The following is a 14,338-nucleotide window of genomic DNA, read 5'->3' as shown; positions in this document are numbered from 1 at the left end:
TTTTAGTTATGTTTTTATTTATGTATCAACATTAAATATTGTTCATTTGTTTTGTTGAACCAATAAGCAAGCTAACCAATTTTCATTGTATATAATAAATACATTATTCAAAACAAAGCCAAGATGGCGGCACGAGTCCTTCCAAAAATCCGTTAAATCACAGCGATGTTAAGCAGATTCAAATATTTTAAAAACTTTATTTTAATATCCCATCATAATTGAAATTACAATACATTTAAGAAAAAATAGAAGTTAAGAAGTGGGCACTCTGGGTTTGGTTGGCCTGGTGAGAGGACGTCCATCGGGTAGAAGGGGGAACGACTGGAAGCCATTGTTGAGAGTTGGATAGAGCATCATCGACAAGATATCAACAATCATCAATCATCAAAGGAAGACTGTGTAATTGGTTAGTTTTGTTTGTAATTAGAATTTATTATATTTGCAAAATAGCTATTAATTAAGTTTAAGTGTTATTAGTAGTAAAGTGTCCTCTGTTTCTGATTGCCTAGAAAACCGCCCTGTGAAAAGAGTCTTTTATGTTATAAAATTCTATTATCTATTTAATGTTAAAGTTTTTAATTTGAACCCACGCTATCATTTATATATGAAATTAGTTAAAACTAATAAAATTCTTTTATTTCATTTAAATAATTTTTTAATTATTACAATATATTGTAATAATTAAAAATAAAATAATGGAATTTTATATTTTGAACTTCAATTCTCATATCTAAAAGATAGCTTGGGTTCAAATTAAAAACCTTAATATTAAATAGATAATAGAATTTTTTTAAATTTTATAACATAATAGACTTTTCTCAGGGCAGGTTTCCAGGAAATCAGAAACAGACAACACATTACTACTAATAACACTTAAACTTAATTAATAGCTATTTTAGAAATGTAATAAATTCCAGTTAGAAACAAAACTAACCAATTACACAATCTTTCCTTGATGATTGATGATTGTTGATATCTTCTTCTATGATGCTATGTCCAACTCCTAACAATGGCTTCCAGTCGTTCCCGCTTCTAGCTGACAGACGTCCTCTCACCAGGCCAACCATCTCTATCTTCAATGTTCACTGGTCGATCCAAAAATAAAGAAAGTCTTACTACCGATATTGGAGTTGTGCGATGCTCACCTCTTGGCAAAGGTGACCGCTAAAATCCTTAGCATGTTTTCCCAACCATTTGAAGACCTGGTTGCCTTTTCCGACTCCGCCATTGCTCTCCACAGCGAATCGCACTGCTGGAAAACTTTTGTCGCCAACCACGTCACCGAGATCCAAGAAACTATTCCTCCGTCACAATGGTGCCAAATTGAAGGTAAAGAGAATCCCGCTGACTGCGCCTCCCGAGGGCTCTTTCTAAGGAAGTTCCCAGTCATGCGTTGTGGTGGACCGGCCCGCCATGGCTTTCCTGCCCGCCATCTCAATGGCTTAGATTGCTCGTTGATTCACCTTCTAATGCTGTTAACACTGACCACCATGCCAACAAGGAACTAATCTCTTGTGTAGCATTGACTACTCTCGACTTAAATAGTTGGTATTCATCCCTCTCCATTCATGCTCCAACGAGTAACTGCCTGGTGTCTCCGATTCACCCATAACTGCAAAAACTCAGATTGTCGTCTTCCCGGGTTTCTCTCTGTTGAAAACTCTCCACCGAGCTCGACACCCTTGTCCAGGAAGTACAACGAGTCGTGCTCGCTGAAGAATACGATGCTGCTGCCTAACTCACCTTTAAACTCGCATCCTTCAGTCATTCATTGACCTGCACAGAGGCCTCTGCATCAGCAGATGCCTGAACCTTGCGCCACAACCGTTCGCCCTCAAACATCCAGCTCTCATCCCTAAGGATCACCCTCTCACTCGGCTAATCATTAGTCATGCTCATGTCACTAATTTAGGGACTGGCCCATCTGCCACCCACTCCTTTATCCGTCAACAGTTCTGGACACTAGATGGCAGAAACGTGGTTCGCCATTTCCTTGGTAAGTGCAATCAGTGCAGGACATACGTCCACAACCGGTCATGCCTACAAGGATGTCGGAAGGACCGAATTTCTGCTATTTCCGCCTTCTTGAAAGTGGTAGTCGACTAAGCTGGTCCTTTGCCAGCATTCAGGGTTCCCAGGTCCCCAAGGCTTACATCTACGCCTTTGTATGTTTTTCCACCAAAGCCATACATCTGGAACTCACCTCTGAACTATCTGTCCCAGCCTTTCTTGCGGCCTTCGTGAGGTTTCTTGGGAGACGAGGTGTTCCCTCTGATATTTACAGTGATAATGGACCAATTTCGTGGGAGCTAGTCACCACCTTAACGAGATCGGATGTTTCCTCCTACGCATTGCGACCAGAGAAGCCATCATTCAGCGTTCTACTGCGGTTGGCATGCAATGGAATTTTATTCACCCTAGCGCCCCTCATTTCTAAGGACTATGGGAAGCTGCTATAAAATCCACCAAGCGCCATCTCCTTGCCGTCATGAGTAGTGGAAACACCCTCCTGGCTACCCATTATGATTACTTGTGGAGCTCTCGCTGTTGTGGAAGATCATGGTCTGTTCTAGTCCACCAGTATGCTCTGCTGAGTAGTAGGTCCTCCTAGCAGACTCTCCAACAGATTTGGGCCTCTTCTTATTCAGCCAACAGGTATCAGTAGATGGGAAGTCCATTGGCCTCTGGATTTTGGCGTGGATGTGAGCTGGATCCACTCATATGTGCATCTTGTCCTACCTGCGTCAAGGGAGGAGATTGGAAGGTGTCCTCCCATCCTGAATCAGTTAAAGGACTTTTCCTGGTTCACTCCCCTTAGGTCAAACCATAGGAAAATAACTCATCGGGTGCCCAATAATTTTAGTCTGCCTATGGATAGCCGGTTCAGTAGGAGCTAAGCATCTCTTTCAGATGGGGCTTCCCTTTTGGCTTGCCTTAGTAATGCTTCTTCCCTCCTTTTCTTCTTCACTTTAGCTCTATCTATTATGCTGCTTGGACCAGCTTCAAATTATCTTTTTTTTATATATAGGAAGATGGTCAGGGTTGCGGTCAATAGTGAAACAAAAATAGTTTACAACTATTTATTTTCCAAAATCTTTATTTATCTTTTTTTTTGTAGTCTCCCGTAGTCAAATTCAGTTGATGAAATAGGATAGTCTTATTACTAGAGTTCTCTTTGTGATTTGGAAGTTATTGTGGCTGCACAAATCTGTCTCATCTGATTGTACCAGCCAGCTCACTCCCCTCTTCATAGCTAAGTTTATCCTCACTTTCCTCCAATGGAGGTAGCACATTAAACTATTCCTTTTTATTATCAGTATCCATTGGTTTATTTTACTGTAATGTTTACTGAATGATGTTAGTGTAGGTGTACAGCCATCCCAAACCTCATTTCCACTTATCTGAAAAAGCTTGACCCTAGAAGTTGGGTCCAGTGGCCTCGGGGTGCCTTTCCTTGTTCTTCCCCTGTATCTTCTCGAACAATGCCTGCAGAAGGACTTGTCCAGCAGTGGAAAGTAGAGGATGGCTGTAGTGGCCTTTCTGTGTTATATAGTGTGGTTAGGTGCAGTATCATGCTATACTTCTCCAGTTGCTAACCTTGAGAGGCATGCACCCTGCAAAGCACTAAGAGTCAGGTGGAGCCTAACCTACTTCCCTTCGGGGGTGGCATTCTAGGTAAGGTGTTCCTATGGTGGTTACTATAAGTGACCTTGGCGTTACTGTGCTGTGATAGTGTACTATGGGCATTGGAGTAGATGTTACCTAACTAGGAGGACCAGTGGCTGATTGTGGTACAATAACCATGTGATGGCAATACCTACATAAATTTAAAATACTCTCAGAAAGTGTTCTTTAAATTAATAACAATTATAAATTCAATGTGTTTTATTATTTTTCATGTTTAATATTTACAACGAAATACGTTACAGATATTTATTGGTGCCATGCTGCCTCCTGGAGGAAGTTCTAATGTTGTAACTTCAAGGTTTCTTAGACACATGAACATTGTAGGTATTGATTCATTTAGAGAAACTACACTCACAAAAATATTTACTGCCATTCTTGATTGGCATTTCCAGAAAGGATTTTCAGAAAATATTTGTCACATGAGTAAGGTAATATTTTGATATCACTAGTAATTTTATTATGACCTTTCAATTATTAGCCAGTAAAAAAAAGTAAGTTTTGAGTAGTGTTGTAATAAATGATTTCACAGCAACTGGTATTGGGAACTATGGAAGTATATCATGAAGCCGTAGCAAAATTTCTACCTACACCCACCAAATCTCATTACACCTTTAATTTGAGAGATTTTTCTCGAGTTGTTAGAGGATTATTGCTTGTGCCTGCTATTCGAATGACAACTCCAGAAAAGATGATGAGGTTATGGGTGCATGAAACTTTTCGAGTGTTCTATGATCGACTTATTGACCTGAGTGACAGGTAGATATTTTTTTTTTATTATTAATTATTCATATTTAACTTACTGTAACCCTATTTTCTTATTATGTTTACTCTTCGGGATGAAGCAGTATTTATGCTGCATTGTAACAACACCTGTTTGGCTGTAACCTCAAAAACTTCCTGTGCCTATTTTTTGTTATGATTGATGATACAGAATTTATAAATTAGTATTCCTTGGTTCTCTCATTGATATGAATTTTGTAGATCACACTCCCATATATTGTGAAACATTATAAAATTCTTTCATTTTAACCAGTTCTTTCTCTGGTTATTGAGCCATTATTAATTAACATAAAATTTTTAATAATCTATAAAAGTTGAATATTTTTAACAATCAAAAACCACCCTGTAGTTCATAATTGAGTTTAAAGTCATCATGAATGTAATTTTAATGGTTAAAAACATTGTTTTATAATTCCATAAAAGATACATAAATGAACATCACTGAAATCTATTTATAATAAAAAAAAATAAAATAATGAATTTCCTAAACATAATAACTAATAATTGTCATTTCATTTGAATAAAATGTGGAAAATGAAATAACCCATCCCCCACCAAAAAAAAAAAAATCTAGCATGATTTTAGTACAGATTTTTTTTTTTTAATACACATTTTAGTACAGCTTTCAAACTATTTCCACTAGGCAGATAGGTAGATAGGTATTTGAAGGTTTAAGAATACATTTTTAGTTTTTATTAAATTTGATTTGTCATTTGACAATGAAATTGAATTCTACGGAGGGCAGCTTGTTTGAATGAATGAAAATTACTTTTGCTCATAGTAAAGTGAATGAAAATGAGAATTAGTGGATGAAATTTGGTAAAATAATTCCTGGACCATTTTCAAACTATTCCCATCTAAGCCTCTAATGTGAACAAGATTGAATGTGCTGTTTTCAAAATATAGGCAAAAAAATACATATACACTTATCCAAACGAAATTTGATGAAATCTAACTGTGACAAACTAGGTACCAATCCACACACCCTGAAATTTTCATCAAGATTGGATGATTACTTTGATCAATCATCCCTGAACAAAAATTTGACTACAGACAAAAACTTAATTTTGTGACCTGCAAACACTAAAAACTAGATGTTCATTAATATAGTATCTCAGTTACAAGAGACTTATAGCTTATAAATTAATGTGAGAAGGATTTGTGTATTGAAGGTATATTATATTATATAGTGAATAATAATGTTATTGTAAATGTTTAAAAATGAAGATGTAATATAAGCTGTTAAATATTTAGATGTCCCTGAAGATGGCTAGAAAGGCCGAAACGTTGGACAAATGAATAAATAAAGTGTTGAGACGGATTTGGATATAAAATTGATTTATTTAATAACTAGATGTTCATTAATATAGTATCTCAGTTACAAGAGACTTATAGCTTTCATAAATAAAGTGATTTAATTGTAATGAAGTATAAATGAATTAGTGATATTAATTCAGACAATAATTACTAACTGAGTGAGTTATTACCTGAGATAAAAAAAAATAAGCCTTTGTTTTGAAATCTTTCTGAAATAACCTATTGTATTAACTAGTTAAAACATCAGCCCTCTGGTTCGAGGAGATTCAAAACTAGTGATAGTATCACTCTAAGCCACCCTCTAGAGAAAATTGGTAATATACTTCCCAAAATAAAACAGATAAGTTGATGTAACTTATTTAATTGTGCCAACGTTTCGGCTAGAGTTTCTAGCCTTCATCGGGGCTGTTACCTTGAAATCCAATCGCCATGTGTTCTTGGATTCTTTGTCAGGATGTACTTTTAATACTGTGTCACTTGACGATTGGATTTCAAGCTAACAACCCTGATGAAGGCTAGTAACTCTAGCCAAAACGTTGGCACAATTAAATAAGTTACATCAACTTATTTGTGTTTCATTTTGACCGCACTCCCAACCATCTCTCTCCTCGTACAAGTCATCCACGGTCAACTATCTCTCATAATTATACTTCCCAAATGTTTAGAGCATCTTTCAATACATCAGTAGGTTCAACTTAGTTCAAATAATTTTCTTAATACTTGTTGAACGTCCCAACTCAGAAAGACTTTATGGACTAGTGAGTAGTCTGTCTTTCCTTTTTCAAATTATTCATTTATGAAAAATAGAAAAAAGCTACACTCTATTTTACTTTTCTTTAATCTTGATTCATGTCTTCCATTTTTCATAACATACTAATAAATAGTTGTTACTCATTTAAAAATGGAATAAAATTGAGATCCTAGTGACTGAGCACCACTCTGACACTCGGAGCAGAAGTGTATACCAGTTCAATTCAGACTTAAGAAGGCTGACTTTGTTTCTTGGCAGATCCATAGACAGGAGCAAAACCTGGGGAAGGCATTCTAACTGTCTCAGAAGGGCCTGTACCTTAGAAAAATAAAATAAAAGACTTATAGATTAGAAACAAATTTATAGTTTTAGGAAGCCACTGGCCTCCTCCTTATTGTTATATTCTATGCCTCCCAAAACCTCTGGCAGCTCATCATTCTAACAGGGGGCAACAGAGTGGTATATGGTATCATGAGGGGTACCAGTAAAATCTATATTCATTACTCCCCCTGGAGTTAAGTTTTTTTTTCGCTCTGGTCCAGGATAGGTTTGTAATGAGTAGACTACACTTTATACAATAGTTGGAGTATATAAAGGTATTAAATCCAAGAAACAACCACAAAATAAAATTTTACAAAAAATCCTCTAATTTCATATTTTAAAATGATGTATCCATTTTTTGAAAATTTTCCTTCTCCTAAATCATGTTGATTTTTATCTAAATTAATTCATATGTAACTGTTTTTTAGTAAAATAAAATGTTATTTGCTCTTGGTTTTAGTTTATATATATATATACATTATTGTTATTATTATTATTATTTTTTTTTTTTTTTTTTAGGGAATTATTATTTGAAGTTGTCAAAAAAGCTTGTTATTTTCACATCAGAGCACATGTGGATCAGTTCTTGGCTGACTTAATTCCTGATGGTCAAAATAAGCTTCAAGTAGAACATTTAAGAAGTTTATTCTTTGGTAACTATTATGATCCTGATACAGAGCCCAAAATATACGATGAGGTAAAAGAACATAATGTACTTATTAATGAGTAATTGAAATTCACTGAAATATTGCAGTTCACCTCCTTAATTTGGCTAGTTGATACTAGTATAGGTCTGGTCTCCAATCTCAGATTAGTCTATAATATATCAACTACTGATTTTTTTTGCAATATTTATGTTTATAGTAAATTTTCTATTGTTTAGACTACAAGGAAATGAAAAAAATAAAATAAAAAATGTTAAAAAACATCCAAAAGGAAGAAATAATTTTCTTATTAATAATATTCTTAATTTATTCTGAGAAAAAATCCCTTTAGAATTATATTAAAGATATCAACAAGATGAATTAGTGCCTTAGAATATGTAACAAAATTTTTAAAAGTAAAAATGAGCTTATAGAACATTGTAAAATATACCTAAAATAATAAATTGTAAGATAAAAAAAAAATAAACAACAGTAGTTAACAGAATCTGTAAAAGAAAATGAGATAAAACAAAACCATATACCATCTCATCATGAATCATAGCGTGACTAACTTGTAACAATTTAAATGAAAAAGAATCAAATACATAAATTAAACATAATTAATAAAAAGGAACAATTATTGTTTATATAAATATTTATAAGTATTAAAGAAAATTTAAAACATCAAAGGTAGAAAAATAATAATAAATAAGAAGGCAAAAGAAAAAAAGTTATAATAAATAAAAAAATAAATCCTCTAATAAATCATAAATCTTAAGGTATATTTTGATAACAATAAAAGAAAAGAAATAAATGATTGTATGAGCATACATAGATATCTACAGATTTTAAATAGATTGAAAACATCTAATATTTATATTAAATTACAAATTGCATTTATCTTTCTATCAATCTACAATTTTGTTTGAAGATTTTAATTGTTATTCTTTGGGAATCGGATGGACTGTAGGTGATTTAAGGTACAGGATTTAAAAGTTAAAAGAGTATTGGAGGAACAAATGAAAGAGGGAACAGAAATCTGTAGGAAAGAGGATAAGAAAGATTTGTTAAAGGGCTGCAGTTTGATGGGTAGTTACATACAAGTCTGAAGGCTGTGAATTGGATGAAGTCAGAGATATATAATGAACGGCAGGATTGGATAAATTGGTTGAGAAAGGATGTAAGGAAAAATTTATGACAGGAGGGGTAAAGCCACTTCAACTCTTCATAAAATCGGGTGATGGAGGTGTCCCTGAGGACCCCTGCTTTGGACGTAAAAAGCAATTAATCAACCGTTTTAATTTTACTTTGAGGTCCTCAGAGACAGCATCATAAACCTCACTACAATAGTCAAAGTGGGGGCATAATAAGGAATTACCGAGGAGTGTATGGGTTTCAAAAGGAAGTAGGTAACAAAGGTAATTTAAATGCTTTAGTGTGGAGAAGGTAAAAAATATCAGAGACGTGGTTTTTCCAGGAGAGAGTTTATTCAATGGTGACACCAAGGTTTTTGACAGATGGTTGGAATTTTATTGGATTGTTTTTTAGGAACAAGGTTGGAATAGTTTTGAGGAGGTGATTAGATTCCAATACAATTGCTTGTTTTTTTTTTTTTCAATTGTCTTCTCTGCATTCAACTTAGGCTTGTTTTCTTCACCCAGTTGCTAATTTGATTCAAATCTTCTTAAAGTTTCTCTATGTCAACAAATAGGTCACAAGGTGGGAAGGACAGGTAATTTTGGTCAACTGTGTCAAATGCTTTGGAAAAAGCCAGCAGGATGAGGATTGTTAGGTTTTGATGTTCAGGGGCAGATTGGAGGTCCAAAGAGAAGCAAATGTGGCATTTTGTGAGGAAAAATTATAGATGTGATGGGAATAAGGACTGGGAGACAGGATTTAATCAATTTATTTGGAATGTTGTCCAGGTATAATCACTGGTATGGGATCTTAGAATGGTGGTTAGTAAATGAGAAAAAAAGTTTTCTGAATTGAAGCTGTAATTTAGAATGAGTGATGGATTTGGAATATTGGGTATGAAATGGTTGTTTAGATCGTCTGATGTTATTGGAAGAGAGCTGATGTTATTGTATTTTTTAGGGATTAATTTCGAAGTATTTTCCTCTTAGATATGGAATCGCAATCATTAGAGAGGGCATGATAGAAGTTATGAGATGTAGTACTTCTAACTGCTAATTGGATTGCATTAGGGAGTTGTTTAAAATATATATTGAGACTTTCATGCACATATAACCCGACACCACCTCCCATGTGATTGGTTCTGCCATGGTGAAAGAAAACATAGTTGGGAATAGAAACTTGAGATTTTCAAAATTTTGGGATATTAAAATTTTATAAAGTTAATTTCAAGCAAAGTTCATTTCACTATTCTCTTTCATTTTTTTTAGTTCTTATTATTCATTTTTCTAGACTGATAGAAAATAAATTAGGTATTTAGTACATCTTTTATTTTATACATATTATATTCATTAAATTGTTGCTTTCTGTTAAGTAATCCATGGTGCTAGATTTTCAATATGAATATAGGAGTATCAAAGGTATGTACACTTTCCTCAATAGTGTTCCTTATGGCACTTGACCTCATATTAAGTAAAGCACTCCTAAGAGAAAGAGGACTGCAGTGGAGTGTCACAGACAGGCTTGAAGATCTGTAATTTGCATATGACAAATGCTTTTTCACCCAAAGTTTTAGAGACATGTAGTAGGGGTTATATGGCCTACAAGAAGAAGATAATATTGCTGATCTCAGAATTATTACTTCCAAGACAAAATAAATTTGGGTGAACAGCAGGAGAATGAAAAATCTAAATATAGAGGAGGAACTGGTGTTAAAAAGGGTTGACAAATTCATAGAAAGGGTTGAAAAATACCTTGGAAGTATGGTGATATAGGATTTAGTCCTTCAGTTTTTCCACATAAATTTCCAATTTCATTTAGTTGATCTGATGCACTTGGTCGTTTACCCATCACATGTATGTAAACATAAATAATTCAAATATGTAAAGGCATACATAATTCAAATTTAATGCAAGTGAAACCACGTAGCACGACTAGTGTATTATAACAATAAAACTAAAAAGTTAATAGCTTACACAAATGTTTAGTAATTAATGTTTCTTTTAATCCATCTCCTTGTTTCCAGATTCCTGATTTAGATCAACTCGAAAAAGTTATGAATCATTACCTTGAGGATTACAATTTATTATCTAGGGTTCCTATGTCACTTGTAATGTTTAAATTTGCTATTGAACATGTATCAAGGATCTCAAGAGTTCTTCTGCAGGACAATGGTCATGCTTTACTTGTGGGCATAGGTGGAAGTGGAAGGCAAAGTTGTACAAAATTAGCCACATCTATGGCTGAATTTAATCTCTTTCAGGTTTGTTATTATAGTTTTTGTTATTCCTCTAATCATTATCATATTAATTTAGTTCAGTAAGTGTTGGGGCAAGCAATGTAAAACAAACATAAATCTCAAACCCTATGTCAACTAATGCCAGTAATTTGAGCATTTCAGAATACTTTTAAAAGAAAAGAAAATATTGGTCACAAACTGCTGTGTAATGTATGGCAGTGTCCAGAGCCTGTCCACATAAGCAGCAGGTTTCATTGCGAACTACTCCACAAATCTCAAGATGTCTTTTAATTCTGCAATAACCTGTAAGAACTCCTATTAGCAATTGTAGTTCATTTCTGTTTAGGCTTAACAGCCACTTAGTTTTAGAAATAGAGGGTTTAGTTATTAATTAGTATATTGGCCTGCCCTATACATTCCCTCCACTCCTTGCCTGCTATCTTCCATGGCCAGTCAAGGACTTCTTTTCCCTGATGTGTTTTAGAAATGCCTAGGAATGGTTCTGGTCCTATAGAAGGGTACTCAGCCCCGTTTCTAGCGAGCTGGTCAGCTTTCTCATTACCTGTGATTCCCGTATGTCAATTGACCCACACTAACTTAAGCTTCTTTAAGCTCGCTAATGACTCTAAGGCTTGTTTACACTCTTTCACCAATGTAGAGGTGACTTTAGTTAACTCAAGGACTTGAAGGGCAGACAAACTATCTGAAAAGATGGTTGAGACCTGTCCATTCACAGCTGGTGACTTGAGGGTATGTAGTTCCCGACAAAATGGTAAACATTTCTGCCTGAAAAACAGTCTAGTATTTGCCTAGGGAGGCTTTGTTCTATGCCTAAGTCTTCTATATAGACTCCATCCCCCATTAATCTAGTCGAATCCTTTCTTGATCCATCAGTAAAACAGGCCAGACAATCTCTTGGGGTTTCTACTCAACCTTGTACTCAATCCTCTGTTTTTGGGTATAGGTAACTAATTTTAGTGTCCAGAGTTGGTGTTTTATCTTTCAGTATTGTAATATTGGTAACTCGCTTTCCACCACTTTAGCTATTGTCGCATGACAAATAGATTCTCCCATCCCTTTCCACTGTCTATTTTTTTTTCATCCTTAGATAAGAAAGTACCACTTCCTCTTTAATCAATAAGGGGAGTGGTATTAAAGTAGAGCAAGACTTCTAATACCTTAGTTGGTGTTGTTTGAAATGCCCCAGTTATGGCAATACAGGCCATCCTTTGGATCCTACTGATCAATCGCAAATGGGAAGCCCTATGCAGGGCGGTCCACCACACAATGCTTCCATAGTAGATTCTTGGTCTTATTATTGCTGTATAAATTTAATGCATAACCTTTGAATTGAAAGCCTAGGTGATGCCAACAGGCTGCGCTAATTTTTCTTTTAAGTTCAGCCAAATGAGATCCCCAGTTAAGTCCCCAAACTAATGTGGTAATGAAATATTTGACATTTTGGCTTTTTTGGAGTTGATTGCCAAAGAAACTAATCCCCATTTAAAATTCCCAAAAGATAGGCTTTATAGGTTTTACTCCAAAAATTTAATATGAATTCATCCATAAACACTTGAAAATTATGAAATTTGTTTTGATTTATTAAAAACCAACAATAAGCAGACTCTAAAAGATGTGACTGAATTATTTCCTTAATTTCTTCCCAGCTCATATACAATTTTATTCGTGATTTTATTTTTAAGATGAACTCAAATGGATCATCCTGCACATTATCCCTAAATTGTAATTTCTCAACACTTCCCATATTTATGAATGCTCCCTGGGTTATTTCCCTTAAAACTCTAGTATTTCGGATATCTTTTATCTCCTGACTTAGCTGTTCCACATCCCTTTTATGTTTTAATTCTAAATCAGAAACCAAATTTCTCATTTTATTTTCTTCCATATGACATTCATAAATTTTTTCAGATAGTTCAATGTTTTGTTCTGTCAATTTTACTGTTAAATTTGATTCAACTTCTTCAATTTTTTTATCTACTTTATTTTCTAACTCTTGTTATTAACTTTATTTTCTCTGTTAATCTTACCCTGTTATCTTCATGCAACTCCATGTTTATTGCTTCCATTCGATCCCCTAACTCTTGTCCCACTTTGTTTATATTACCCGTTACTGTATTTATATCACCCGTTACTTTGTTTATATAACCCTTTACTTTGTTTATATCGTCTGCCATATTGGTTAAAATCATCATTAATTGTTGAAACATGGCTTTATTATCAAAATTATCATTATTATCAACATTTGAATTTGCTCCCACTAATTTATTTTCATGGACACTATTTACTGCCGGTAAGTTATTCCTTCCTCTAATGTGTTGGACAACATTATCTTCATCATTTTCATTTAATACTACCACCATATCATTTAATTTTCCAAGAATCACCTCTTTAGGATCTCTACAATCAGTTGTCTTAACATTATCCTCCATCATTAACATTAACTACTTAAGTTATAAAAAATTTATACAAAACTTATTCAAACATAATCCTTCTAAAGGCTGTGTTCTGATTGCCGTGACCTAATTTGTAAAGAATTAGGCCACACCTGTTGGGCGACAATTTATGTAATAATCAAAAATTATTTAAAATAAAAGAAAAGAATTTTAATAGTTTTAACTTATTTCAAATATAAAAGAGATAGCTTGAGTTTAAATTAAAAACTTTAATATTTAACAGATAATAGAATTTTATTTAAATTTTATAACATAAGAGACTTTTCTCAGGGCGGGTTTCATGGCAATCAGAAACAGACGACACTTTACTACTGATAACACTTTAACTTAATTACTAGACATTTTACTAATACAATAAATTCCATTTAAAAACAAGACTAACCAATTACACAGCTTTCCCTGATAATTGTTGATCTCTTCTTGTCGATGATGTTATACCCAACTCCCAACAATGGCTTCTAGTCCTTCCCGCCTCTATCCGAACGGACGTCTTCTCCCAAAGCCAGTAAAATCAAAAGTGCTCGTTTCCTCTCCTCTATCTTCAATGTTCACTGGTCGATCCAAAATATAATCGATTGTAGTACAATCGCTCTGCTTTATTTGCGTTGTAATTAGTTTATTGATAATTGTTACTTTCTTCCATTTCTTCTTTGATTATTCCTTTTCCATAATTACTGCATAGGAACAACCAACAAGACTTGACAAATTTCAATCCATGTTATAAAACACAAACAACCCAACGAACACTTCGGATGGGCGAGCACCGCCATCTTTCTTGTTTTGAAAAGCGTATTTATTTTAGACAATGAAAACTGGTTACCTTGCTTCTTGATCCAAAACAATACCGAAACGACATAGATAAAATGAAAACATAACTAAAATCATTAATCTATCAATATCAACTATTCATTAAAAAAGAGCATATTACAATATATATATTATATATTGTAATAATTTTAAAATATTAAAAATAAAATAAAAAGAATTTTAA

At 34.0% G+C, this 14,338-nt stretch overlaps 1 protein-coding gene across 1 annotated transcript in view; it reads left to right on the top strand.

Annotated features, from left to right (window-relative positions):
- LOC106689148 (dynein axonemal heavy chain 3) overlaps positions 1-14,338 on the top strand; it is a 144,295-nt gene that overhangs the window by 73,444 nt on the left and 56,513 nt on the right. The window contains exons 22-25 of the mRNA XM_067051158.1: positions 3,930-4,115; positions 4,217-4,443; positions 7,376-7,553; positions 10,661-10,897. Coding sequence (XP_066907259.1) covers positions 3,930-4,115; positions 4,217-4,443; positions 7,376-7,553; positions 10,661-10,897 — 828 coding nt within the window. The remainder of the gene's footprint in view (positions 1-3,929; positions 4,116-4,216; positions 4,444-7,375; positions 7,554-10,660; positions 10,898-14,338) is intronic.

This window comes from Halyomorpha halys, unplaced genomic scaffold (assembly GCF_000696795.3).
Source record: "Halyomorpha halys isolate HHAL.00 unplaced genomic scaffold, Hhal_1.1 Scaffold1286.1, whole genome shotgun sequence".
NCBI classification, from domain to species: domain Eukaryota; kingdom Metazoa; phylum Arthropoda; class Insecta; order Hemiptera; family Pentatomidae; genus Halyomorpha; species Halyomorpha halys.
The sequence above is the reverse complement of the archived record's forward strand: the minus strand, read 5'-3'. Positions and strand labels throughout refer to the sequence as shown.